This window comes from Chelonoidis abingdonii, chromosome 8 (genome assembly GCF_003597395.2).
Source record: "Chelonoidis abingdonii isolate Lonesome George chromosome 8, CheloAbing_2.0, whole genome shotgun sequence".
NCBI lineage: Eukaryota > Metazoa > Chordata > Testudines > Testudinidae > Chelonoidis > Chelonoidis abingdonii.
The window spans coordinates 69,274,021-69,287,543 of NC_133776.1; the positions used below are offsets into that span (position 1 = coordinate 69,274,021).

At 40.7% G+C, this 13,523-nt stretch overlaps 1 protein-coding gene across 1 annotated transcript in view; it reads right to left on the reverse strand.

Moving 5' to 3' along the window:
* The window catches only part of DIAPH2 (diaphanous related formin 2), an 854,113-nt gene that overhangs the window by 511,890 nt on the left and 328,700 nt on the right, over nt 1–13,523 (reverse strand). The window contains 2 exon segments of the mRNA XM_075068735.1: nt 3,057–3,151; nt 10,621–10,722. Coding sequence (XP_074924836.1) covers nt 3,057–3,151; nt 10,621–10,722 — 197 coding nt within the window.

Consider the following 13,523-nt stretch of genomic DNA (forward strand, 5'->3'; position numbering starts at 1 on the left):
TCCTATATCTAGTCAATTACTTGAAACTTATTTCCTTTCTGGTGTTTTGAGGATATTGCTGGACAGAGTCCCTGTCTCATTAGAATCTTAGATGGTATCTGAGGAAGGAGGTAATAAAAAGGCCCTCCATCCATGCACACGCGCGCACACACACGCACACACACACTAGGGTGCAGTACAGAACAGCTACCTAATCTTGCTGCTGGCACTTTTCCCACCAAGAGCAGTGTCTACCATATCAGGATAGAGGGGAAAAAAGAATAAAAACTTCAAAAAAAGATGAAGGATATTTCTTTTTCTACAAGAAATGGGGTTCACAAATAGAAAACAATTTCTATCTCTGCCTGTAAATATCAACAAATTCTTCTATGACCCTAGAATTTTATGTATAGTCTAATGTAACAAAAGTTGCGGTGACAAGACAGACAACTGGAATGTCTTATTGTTGCTTTTATAAAATCAGTGTGCAGGACTTGAAACAATACTTGACAGTGACTTCTATAATTTAATAGATGATAGTATTCTGTCAAGAGTTGGTTGCTCAATCTGAGTTCTTATTTTAAATTCCAGTGAAAACAACAATAGAATGTAAACAGATTTTGTAGTCTTATCAATGTCATGCTTCCCATACTGATCACATTTACAACCACCTAAGCTTTCATCGCTTCAGACAGTTTATAACAAATACATAAGCACAACAAAATATGTATTGAACTCTTACTAACTTCTGCAAATTTCTAACTGGAAACATATAAAAGTAAAACAAAGGAAAATAAAAATTAATAATTAAAAAACAATACTGGATTGTTTACATAACTCCCCCCCCCCCTCTCCTCGCTGTTGTATAATGAAAGAGTGTAAATAAGAAAATCCATTTTAGGATTGGGGAGATCTATGGTAAGCTTATTAGAATACAAGTAGCTTAAGGTGACCACTCACACTTTTTCAGAATACTGGACATTCTGGTAATTCTGGGAACAGAGGGGGCTCACCCTCACCAGCGAGACCTTGAATGCACAGTGCATGGTCACGCTGCAAGAAGAATGCCATTTTGAAGAGACTGCCATCACACCAGCGGGGGCAGGGAACACTATTTAAAATGGTACCCACCATCCAATACTGGACTAAACACATCCAGTTTTGTCTCAGTACTAGATGGGGGAAAACCTTAGAAATGCAAGACTGACTGGCTTAAAATCACATGAATTGACTGCCTAGTGTAGGTTCTTTAATTGTTTTAATATGTTTTGTTCTGTTCTGTAGTGCTTTTACCTTAAAAATAAAATAGGCTTGCATAGGCAGTGCTGTGGGGTAACTGTGGGCAATTACCCTGTTAGTCTCCAAAGAGAAAGTAGGCAGGTCTACTTAAGCAGAGTCTCTTATTAGGAATAAGATGGAGAAGGCAGAGAACTGTTCAGCCTGGAGATACATCGGGTCAGATGGGACAAAGGTGCATCTCTCCACCCAAGAAAGGTGATGGCCAGGGGAGCCAGGAGACTGAGTGTAGGTGTGCCTACTGTACCACAAACGGGGAGTGCAGGTGCAGTTGCTCTGAATTGCACCTGTATGCCAACACATACAGACTTAATACCCCAAATAAAAATGCACATAAACAATGGTGCATTAAAGAAACATTAACTATTGAATAAAAGGAAAGCAGACAGTAAAATGTAGCACGTATTCATTTTTTATATTTGTTTTTCATTTATCTATACAGTACATTTCTACAATACGCAACAGAAATTAACACTCTACATTAATATTATCAGCTTCCAAATAATTAAGCTTAATAACCTATTAGAAACATACTACTAGGCTGCTTGTTGGGCTCATAGTTGAAGAACACGATGGCATTGTTCTGCTAAAATTAAGCTCACTGGAATTTCAGTACAGACCCTGATGGAAGAGTAAAGCATGAAATTAAGCTAAGCACTAATATAAAAAGGGGGGATTTATTTTTCTCCTCAATAGGAGGACCTTACCATGCAGGATTTATTCCAATATGCGGTTATTTTGCTTTCTGGTGGTGGTTTTGTTTTATTTTGGTTTGGGTTTTTTTGCACTAAATATTTAGACTTTGATTTAAAAAGAGTGGGTATAAATTCAAATCTACCCTCTTTCCACCCAAAATAAGTGATTTGTTATTTCTTTGTAAAGAGAATAGAACCCAAGATTTCTTGCTCTCGTCATTCCTCTGCTCAGCAAATATCTGTGAAACGTACTGGCTACATGTCCCATCCCCCTCTGCTGCTGGCATACAAAGGGTACGTCTACACTATCCGCCGGATCGGTGAGTAGCGATCGATCTATCGGGGATTGATTTATCGCGTGTAGTGTAGACGCAATAAATCGATCCCCGATCCCCCTCCCCTTGACTGCTGAATTCCAGCTCAGCAAGAGGTGGAAGCAAAGTTGATGGGGGAGCCGCAGTGCGCCGCGAGGATGCAAAGTAATTAATTTTAATTTGATCTAAGATACATTAACTTCAGCTACACTATTCTCATAGCTGAAAGAATAAGAATACTTAAGGTAAAAGAATACTATCAGTAACTTCTTTAGCTCAATGAGGGCATGGCAGTAAATATTACCCCATATTAAATTAATGGATCTGATGTCCAACATGGTTCTTGTACTCTCAAACATGTATTGGGGGGGCAGTAGGCAGAGGAACATCCCCACACGTCATCAGTAGAAGATAGCTTAATGATCATTTTGAGTATTTACTCACTATTATATTAGTGTTTTCTGTATGCACGTGAAAATTAACGTGAAGACAAAAAGGAGCCAGACTATGGCTAATGAATGTACCCTTTTGTCAACAGTTCCTTTACATAAAAATTATTTTGTCTGTATTCTTTGTACCCAAAAATAAAGTCAAAAGAGCAGACACAATGCATAAGTATTAAAGAAGATAAAGTGACAAGTTTATAGCATGCGTTTAGCACACAACTTTGAATAGTTCCTTATTCTTCTTTTGAGTTAAAGCTCATTTCTTTGAAGGGACTGTTATGAGGAAAGCTGATTTGCTGAATCAAACAGATAACATTACAACTTACCTGAATCAAGGATTCACTCAGCTTCTTTTCATCCACCTCTAAAATAATATTTTTTATTTCTTCATAAGGCATTCGGAAAGATCCTAGAAAGATTGCTGAAATTAAATAGGAAGTTATTAAAACCAAATAAGTCAAAAGTAGGAAGCAAATCTTAATTTAAGTAAGTTTTTTTTTTTTTTTACTGCAAAAATAATTCAGAAATAGGTTAACTATAGGTCAGATTATCAACAGGAAAAATTGATTTATACAGAGGGCTACATAATATTTTTAGCAAAATAAGTTGCCTCGTGGCAATTTCTAATAACAAATGTCCACATACTTAAAAAATTAAAAGGCAATCACATTTTCCCTCCTTGATGATTTGAACTGATAGGCCAAAGACTGACCTGAGTGCAGGGGACTGGACTAGATGACCTAGAGTGACCAGATGTTATAGCAGGGGTGGGCAAACTTTTTTGGCCTGACGGCCACATTGCATTTTGTAAATTGTATGGAGGGCCAGTTCGGGGAGGGGGTTGTGACCCAGGCCCCATCTCCTGCTCCCTACCCCCTTACCGCGCTACCTGGAGCACCGGTGACTAGCAGCACTACAGCTGCACCATCCAGCTGGAGCCATGTCCCACTGAATACTTGACAGGATGCTTGGCCCTTTTTTTTTAAAATCAGTTTTCCACATCTATCTTCTTCGAAGTGTTCACAACCTTTATTGATAATTGCTCTCCATTATGTCTTTGATATCGAAACTTATGTTGGATGAGCTAAGATTCTATTTAAACGTGTCCTTAATATTTTCGCTGACCACCCCTCTGGCGCTTTATGAGCAACCTTCTTTCAGGAGTTTGTCATCTCTCGTTCTAATAACATGACCAGGCCATCTAATGTGAGCTTTGATAATTATTGCCTTAATACTCTTTCAACTATGTTAATATTTGAGACTGTGTCTCAACAATGGACCTTCAGAACAGAATAAAATAGAGACAGCACATGTGACCAGCCAACACAGAGGGATCTTCCACTATACTGACCTAAGCTGGGGATAAAGCTAGATACATAGGCTGGTATACTGCAACTCCCTCAGGATAAGCTTTGGGAGATACAGGGCTTAATTAGAAGAGGTAGAGATGCAAAGAAAGCTACACTCTTTGAGCTGCAGTCTATTCAGAACTTTCCCTGCTGGGTGGCAGCCCTGAGGTTAGCATTCTGTGCCAGGCTGGTGGTGACCACTGCAAGCATAGAAAGACCTCACCATTTTAAAAAAGTTACTAAAGAGATGAAGGAGGATTTCAGGGTGTGGGGACAAATTTTGAGTGATTTTAATGGAGTGTCATTCTGGAGGGAGGAATGAATAATGGAGATTGATTTTAAGATCTACTCAGATGCTTTGGAAGGCATGGGTTTTGGGATATTTTACCAAAGCAGATAGTGCACCCACCTGGGTCCTCCACCTGGATGATAACAGGGATAGTGCAGGATATAACATTTCTGGATTTTTTCCTACTTTGGTTCCAGTGGTCATGTGAGGAATGGAGTTTGCAAATAGAAGGGTGTGTTTCTGGTGTGACAACATTGCCGTTATACATGTTATCCATCACCAGTCCTCCAGATCACACAGGGTTATATGACTGGTAAGGGCATTTGTACTATCATGTTTAAGCTTTAGCATCTATTTCTCTTTCAAGCATGTGCCCAGGATTGATAATAGCATAGCACATTCACTGTCTCATTTTCAGATGTATAGATTTCGGCTTTGGGCACCAAGAGCCAGCAAGGAACCTGAACAGATAATACTAGCTATGAAATCTTGGCATATGATGGTTGCCAGTGTAGTACAGATGTCGGCATCTCCAAAAACATTGCAGAGTTAAATTCTGAGCAATTCCAGGATCTGGAGGGCCTGTCACCAATATGGCCAATTGCAGAGGAACATGTGCTGCAATACATGGTGTTGTTACCAATCCAACAACTGGCATCTTCAACCATCTCTACTTGCCTATTTGCCCTTACGTCTGTCAATAGGCTAAGCTGTTACTCAGTGTTTTAGTTTGAAGATATAGAGTGGAGTGGACTGGAAGCACCAGCCTGAGTGAGGATACACATCATTCCATCACTGTTAACACACTTAGGGATCTGGTGCAGATCCTGGAACCCATAAGTAGCTGTGGTCAGGAGATGGCCTTATTCAGGCTGGCATTTGTGGCAGCATTTTTTGGAGCTTTTAGGATCAGTGAGTTAGTAGCTGGATCCTGTAAGGCTTCTTCTGGCAAGTCTTTGGAACAGAGGAATATACACTGGAAGGGGTGATTGGTTATATTCTCCTGGTGAAGTCAAAAATGGTTCAAGGGGGGGCCATTATTCTACAGGAGAGTGGCAAGTCTGAGATCTGCCCTGTGGAGGCTGTGAGGGCATACGTGACAATAAGACCAGCGAGGATGGGCCCCCTCTTTATTCTCTGTGATGGGCGTCCCCTCACAACGTATCAGTTTGTTACAGTTTTAAGACAGGGACTGATGAGGTTGGGGCTCCTACACAGGAATATGGTTCCCTCTCATTCAGGATTGGGGCAGCAACAGCAGTAGCCCAGCTGATTATGGGAGCTAGAACAATTCAGGCAATTGGGCATTGGCTTTCTCAAGCATACAGAATGTACACGAGACCCCAAGTGGGGAATCACTGTTACTTTTCCATTGTGTTTTCGTTCCATATGTAGGTAGATGGGACAGGCCGATGATTGGTGTGGTTCTGCAACTCCTCCCCACCACTACCATTACTTGGCCAGGGAATATGAAGAGGACTTGCTCCTTAAGGAATTTATGCTGCCAATAAGAAACAATCCAGAGCAACACAATGCCATCCTGCTGCTAGGTACTGAGACTACAGTTCTACCTTAAAGCTCAAAACCAAAATAAAAGTAGTTTGGTTTTCACAGGTAGTGACCACCTCTTAACTACCACAAAAATCAATGGGATCAGTGGGGAGTGGAGGGGAGAGATCAGATCAACTGTTTAGGTCAACTGGTTCTGTGCTATATGGCTAACTTTAGGTGACCAAGTAAATTTTTTGGCCTGAATGAGCTCTTAGCTCATGATAGCTGGAAAATGAGAACCTACGTGTTTCTCAGCAGTACTAAATAATAACATATTTTTTTCTGTAAGCCTGCACATATTTCATTGCTACATTTTTAAAATACTTTCCAAAAATCCTCATTAAGTAGAATGAATTATATAGGGTCAGATTGCAAGACTATTCTTGAAAGCATGTGGGCAATGAGGCAGGCATATACTAGCCTTATCATAGATGGCAGTAACAGATTTTTTTAATTCAAAAAATTAATAGAATTGTATTGGGCAAAAGTATCTGCCCTTGCTTTCAGGGTAAATTAGGTTTAGTGAAAATAACGGTACAGAAAAGACAATGCTAAATACTAAATGTTTTTGTTAATCTATTTAAATATTAAAGATTTCCCAGTTTAGGATAGGACTTGCAGCCTGCATCGATATTAACTGGTGACTTCCAAACACAAATGTGTGAAATACTTCAAAGCTTCTCTATATGTTAGATTTGATGGGTAAAGCTTTTCATTTTAAAATGTTTATTTGTTTTAGCATTTCCTATTCCACACATTAAATATATCAATACAACAATGTACATAACTCTTGCTTTACGTAATTTTGCAAATTCACACTCCAAGTAATTATCAATAATTATTTCCCCCTTCACAGAAAGGTTTAATGGCAGTGAGGCCTTGCATTACTAAGATTTCATTATATTTCCAAGACACGTCACATTACATTTAGAAATACATATATACTATGAAGTGTTACCTAAACAATTAGAACAAATTAACTTATCTAAATGAAATGCATTTTGTGATATACTAGCTCTCCTACTTTCACTTGCTCTTGTGCTCTTTTAAATTACAGGTCACACAATCATTAGTCTGAATTAGTTCTCTGGTACAATAGCAATACGTCACAATGGGGTGAGCTTCAGATGGCTAGGGGGGGCACAGCTATTGAGAGACAAGTCCAAGCTCTTCCATGAGTCACGCTATCACAGAGTCCCAACCAGCAGCTCCAAAGAAATTTCCCTGGAGGGAGATGGGCTGCAACAGAAAATGAAGTTACCTATAACTGGAGGTTCTTTGAGATGTGTGGCCCCTACCTGTATTCCACTGAGAGTTATGCACATGTGCCTGGAGCAGGAGCTTTTAGTATTCGACAGCCTGCACATGCATCCTGTGCCGCCTCCTGGTTAAGCCTGAGGTGATAAAGGATGAGGCAGGCCACTGGCATCTCCAGTTCCTTCTGTACCACAGATCTGTTGGATCCGCAGCAGAGGGAATGTACGGTGGGTTTGGAAAACTAATAGGGACCACACATCTCAAAGAACCTCCAACTACAGGTTAGTAACTTTGTTTTCTTCTTTGAGTGATAGTCCCTATTGTACTCCAACGAGAGTGAGTAACCAGAACTACTTATGTGAGAGGATGGTGCAAGGAGACTGTGGAACGCAGAACTGCTGCTCCAAATGAAGCATCCATGGCAGAATCATGCACTAGAGTATAGTGTGTGGAAAAAGATGTGTATCAAACTCCACATGGCTACCTTGCATATGTCTGCAAGGGGCACATTGTGGAGTGTGGCTGTAGTTTTGCTAGATCAAAAGGAAAAAAAAAACAACCAACCATTACAAAAATTAATTAAGATAGCTCTCTGAGGTTCAGCTTAAAGGTTACAAGCAAAACAAAAGCACCTGTGGTTAGCACAGAGGATACCACAAGCCAATAAGAAATAATAATAATAAAATAAACCCTAATTGCATCTACCTAGACATTCCCTGACTTACTTACATAGCTGAGGTTTCAGATAAGCAATCTCTAGGGTACGATCTGATGGTTTTCGCAGAAGGGCCTTCCAGAACCATAGAGGTAGGGGTGGGGTAAAAATTGAATGGCTGTCTACCAGCAGATGAAAAGCATTAATGGCAGCTTTATGGAACTGAGGGCCAGTCCCGAGTCCTTCAGAAAGAAGAAACACTCCAAGAGTAGTGGGATGCACATCGCTTCAGGGACAAGGCCGTGTTGTGTAGCCCAGGAAGTGAAATGCACCCATTTGGCTCGATATGAGCATCTTGTGGAATCTTTCCTGCTGCTTGAAAGGACATCTTGCATGGTCAGAGTACTCCTGAGCTAGTGGAGGGAGCCACCCAAAAACCAAGCCATCAGTCGAAGGGTGTGCAGGTTGGGGTGTCTGAATCTACCATTGGGTCAAGTAGCTCTGGGAACATCCAAAGTGTGAGTGGAAGGTGCTTCAACATTCAGAGGAGAAATGGAAGCCAGAATTGGCAAGGCCAGCAGGAGGCGATCAGGATGGTTGCTGCTTTCTCTCATCTGATCTTGTGGACTACTCATGATAGGAGGAGCTGGGAGGAGGTGGGGAGGGGCATAGTTTGTGCAGTCCGACCAATTGATGATTAGGGCTTGCCCCTGAGACTGAGCTCTCGTATGGCCTCTAGGGGGATCTCTAGGACATTGGTTTTTCTCCGCAGCAATTCTTGGAACTGGCGATAGTTCTCCAGCATAGAGGAGGGGATTGAAGAAGTGGCTGTGTCTGGAGAAGATGAAGGATACCGGTGAAGTTGGGCTAACCAGTGCATCAACCAACCCTATGTTGGAGCGCCTATTAGACAAGTACTGTAGTGGCAATGTGGAGAAATTCTCCTAAACCTAGCGGGATCTTTCAGAGCATGAATACTGGTGCCATGACCAGGTTGACCAGCTGTTGCATAGCCTGGGAACACAGTGCCAGATACCAATTATGTGGCTAAGGTAAGGAGGGGAACTACCATGGTGCCACTGGAAGATTCTGGTAGTCATGCTTCCAAAATGAGAGATATGGACAGTGTCAGACATCCATATCATCTGAATCAGAGGAGTCAGAATTTTCGCCAAATGGTGGTACTGTCGGAACCACTGAAATAGAAGGCAAAAGAAACATAGCGGTTGAAGGGTCCCTTCAAACTGGTGATAAGGTTGGGGATCATGGAGACAGTAGTCCTTCCAGCGCAAACAACTCATGGGCACCCAGGGCTCTTCCCGTCTCCCAGAGGTCAATGGTATCTGTTCCACTGGAGAAGCCAGTACAGGGAACTGCATCTATCTGGAGACTGACAGTGCCCAGGAAATCAGCGTAGCTGGAGCAGATGGAAAGGCAGGATCTGTGATTGACATGGGCAGATCCGGCTATCAGTGCTCCCATTTCTCAGTCTCGTGAGATAAGGAACGAGACTAGAATTCATGGTCAGTGCTGAATCCTTCATAGACTTGGAGGAAAACTTACTGCTATGCTTAATATGTGCATGCTTCCTTGGTTCATGACTAAGCCCCATTATGCAGTTCTTAGCACCAGTACTGGCAGAACATGATGGGGGTTCTGTGGTAGGGGGAGAATTCTTTGCCTGTTCAGGCTGATATACAGGGGGGTTCACCAGCCATCATCCAATGTCAGTCCCATGGCATCCCCCATAAAGTCTTTTCTGAGATAGAGAGTCTGGTTTTCTTGAGTACGGTCAGGAAAGGAGAGGCACATACTGCACATGTCTACAATATGGACTTCCCCCAAGCAGTACAAAAAGTGCTGGTGCTCATCACTGATGGAAAATGAGTGGGAGCAGGAAGTGCAGGTTTTGAACCCCACGATCTTTAGCATAATTCAGTACTCAGTCCTGGGTACTGGGGGTAAAGGGGACAAGGGAATAGTTTGGCGGAAAACACCATATAAGTGGCATCCCAATTTCTGAATCTGCTACGAAAAAGGGGGGAATCAAACAGAAAATACAGAACAAACAATAAATCTAAACTATAAACAGTACTAAGGATATTTTTGTAAACTTTTGGAGTAGAAACTCTGATTCAGACCATGTGGGGGTGAGAAGGAACTGGAGTCGCCGGCGACTTGTTGCGCCCTTTATCACCTTGGCGAAACCATGATGTGGCACAGGGTGCATATGGAGACTGCCAGGATGCACTGTGTGTGTGCATAACCCTCAGTGGAATACAATCACTCAAAGAAGAATATGGTCTACTGACGCTAAAGAGTGGTAAATCCTGAGTGAGTTTTGACTGGAAATGTGCCTAGATCTGAAGAGAGAGTCATATGAAGTAGCTACTTCTTTTACACTCTTTTTCCTCCTAAGAACCTATGCCTGGACCCCACAGAAGGGCCTCGAAATGACTGGAGGCTTGTGGAGAGAATGCAGTCATGCTGCCACTTCCCCACTGCATGAGTTTGGGGAATCTTCAAAACCATTTTGCTACATGTGTTTCATGCAGTAGAATGCATTATTTGTCCAGAGCTCAGCAACAAGCAAATGAATAAGGAACTGGATTCTGAAGAACAGCTGCAGCAGCATGAGGAAAATAAATGTTTATTTCATTTTATTATTTTCCCTGTAGACTGAAAATGACAAGATAAGAGGGGGACAGGGAATTAACACAACAACCAGTCAAAGCTGATTTGCAAGCTCATTTTTCTGCTTATCAGATAAATAATTTAATACTACTTACACAGATTCTGTGCTGTTTTTCCATCCAAGATTCTTAATTCTTTAACTCGTTTCTTTGGCAGAACTACTTTCTTTTCTTCTGTATCATCTACTGCCTTTTTAGCTGTAAAATAAATGTGTACATATGAGTTTCTAATTCACCAATAATCGTTTTAAATTTTTTACAGATACAACTTCATTTAAAACACTAATGCTACCTTAGAGAGGGAAAAATATAACTTTTCAATTTTTTCTTCAGTTCAAGGGAAAAGAAACATGCTGGCTCACAATATGGGTACGTCCACACTACCCACTGATTCTGACATAAGTCGATCTCTGCCATGCTCCCCTTGACTTTGGAACTCCACCAGGGCGAGAGGCAGAAGCAGAGTCGACAGGGGAGCCATGGCCATCGATCACGCGCCATAAGGATGGGAGGCAAGACAAAATAAGACACGGCGACTTCAGCTACACTATTCTCGTAGCTGAAGTTGCGTATTTTACATCAACCCCCCGCCCCAAACCACCACCCCCAGTGTAGACCAGCCCTCTGATATTCTCATAATCACAATGGCAAGGAAAACAAAATTATAAACAGTAGAAGGGACATACAGAATTTACAAACTGAAATTTGATAGGACACCCTGATGTATACTCCTGCTCTTGAAAAAATACTAAATCACAGAAAGTGGTTCTTTTCTCAGTTTTTCTTCATTTCAAAATCCAGCACATTCAACAGCAAACTCTCCAGTGATTTGATACAGCTCAAAGAAGATGAGAGCCATCTGCTGAAGCACCACCATTTCCTCTACCATCCTGAAGGTTTCCCTTCCAAGAACTCATCAGGCAAATCCCAGATCTAATGACAATACTCTCCAAGTGGTATAACTGTAGGCATTCATTTTTAATAATGTAATCAAAATTTTTAATATGTTGTTATAATGCACAAAATCAAATCAGAACTATTATGAATATTCTAGGTTTTGGATTAATAAATTTGCTTCTCTAATTGAAAGTTTTATATTTGGAACTTATAAAATGATATATACTAATACACCCTTTATATTTAAAACATGTACACATGAACACTTTTTTTGCATAACTGGAGATATTAAATATTTTTCATGCAAATGTCACAGGTACCGATGAAATTAATCTTAAATTCTATCAAGCAAATGTACACACATGGCTTTCTTTATATCTGAAGGTCCTCAGAGGTAATACAGAAAGGGGAAAAAGGGTTTGTAGATTTGCTTTTTAAGATGCTTAAAGGTAGTCTGTAAAAGTTAGTAGTTACAACTTTAGAAAAAAATCATATTTTTATTAGTCTGGAAGACAATAATGCATACCAAACTAATGAAATTCTCTTATTACAAAACACAAAGATGAGAGCCGAGCAACAGAAAAGAGAAGGCACATTTAGTCGTTCTGTAAACAACTTACTCTTCATTTGTTTACACTTTTTGACCAATGAATGTTTGGAAGAAACCAGGTTTCTGTCAAAAATGAAACACTTCACCTCCCTCAACTGTAACATGGGAGTGAACACCACACTTCTTCCAAGAGCCAAAAAAAAAAAAAAAGGCAAAACCAAGACTCAACCACAAAAAATCATTTAACCTAGCCTGTACCCTTTTGAAGCTCATCTTTAAAAATGATGATACAGATATTTGTCCATTTGAGATTAGAACTTTGTCCTTTGTTTATGTCTCTGAAGGCATCACAAATCAAGAATGAGTAATTGTCACCTAGGATCTGATCCTGCAAACACTTCCGCACATAAGTAACTTTACACGACAGAGTAGGTCCATTGAACGCAATAGCAATGGCCTACTGCCATGCTTAAAGTTATGCAAGTGTTCATATCTGCAGGATTAACAATTCAGTTAGTATATAATGGTATCAAAAGCAGGATTAAATTTTTCAAGTATCAGTCACCAACAGACTTTTATTGCCTATCACATTCTATTGGCTATCTCCATTCAATTGAAAGCCTTCCCCAGTGTCTGGGGGACAATCTTGTCTCAATAACTGCCCCATTTCCCACTGCTTCCCTTCTTGTAGCAAAGTTATATGGACCTGCATTTGCAAAATGTCATAATTACCTGTTTTCAGGATCAGGAAGGATTTTTTTTTCCAGTTGGGCCAAACTGGTGAAAATCTGATGGCGTGTGTTGTTATGTGTTGGGTTTTTTGTTGTTGTTTGTTTTTGGGGGGAGTGTTGGGAGCGGATGTGAGTGTGTGCACGTGCGTGCACATTGTTTGCAGCATTGTGGAGCAGTTAGATTAAAAGGAAAAAGAACGGGAATTGTAATATTAAGAGACAATGTACAAATGTTTTGCTCGTCATAACTTACAGCCAATGTCCAGTGAAAATAAAAAGGGCCAGATCCCAGAGTTAAATGAGACCCGGGATTCGGCTGGTAGATCTTTTGCCTGTAGGAAGAAGGGTAAACCTTTACACTTCACAGATCGAGGTTCCCTTGGCTACCTCCCTCACAGGTGGAGGGCTAGAGATAGGCTGAAAAGGGTCTACCCTGAATCACTGGTTATATGGTTGGAGCCATGTAACTCGACACGAGATCCAATTAAATGGTGGTACGAGAGAAGGGGCTAGCATAAAGCATCCCTCATCTATTGTTAAATTAAGAAAGTTGCTGCCTGCTGTTTAAATTGATTCTGTCGTTCATTTACTTACCTGTCTTGATCAATATTTGCAAATTGTCTCAGCCACTGATCGCATTTACTCCTGTTTATTATATGGTAATGTACATTATACATTACCATATAATAAACAGGTGATTTTGGGAGAGCTCCCTAGGGAAAGTAATGACAAATATTTACTCCTTAGACAGTAATTTAATAGTCAATATCCATGCAAATTTCAACATTTAAACAGTAGCATGGATCTGTGGCTAGTAAAAG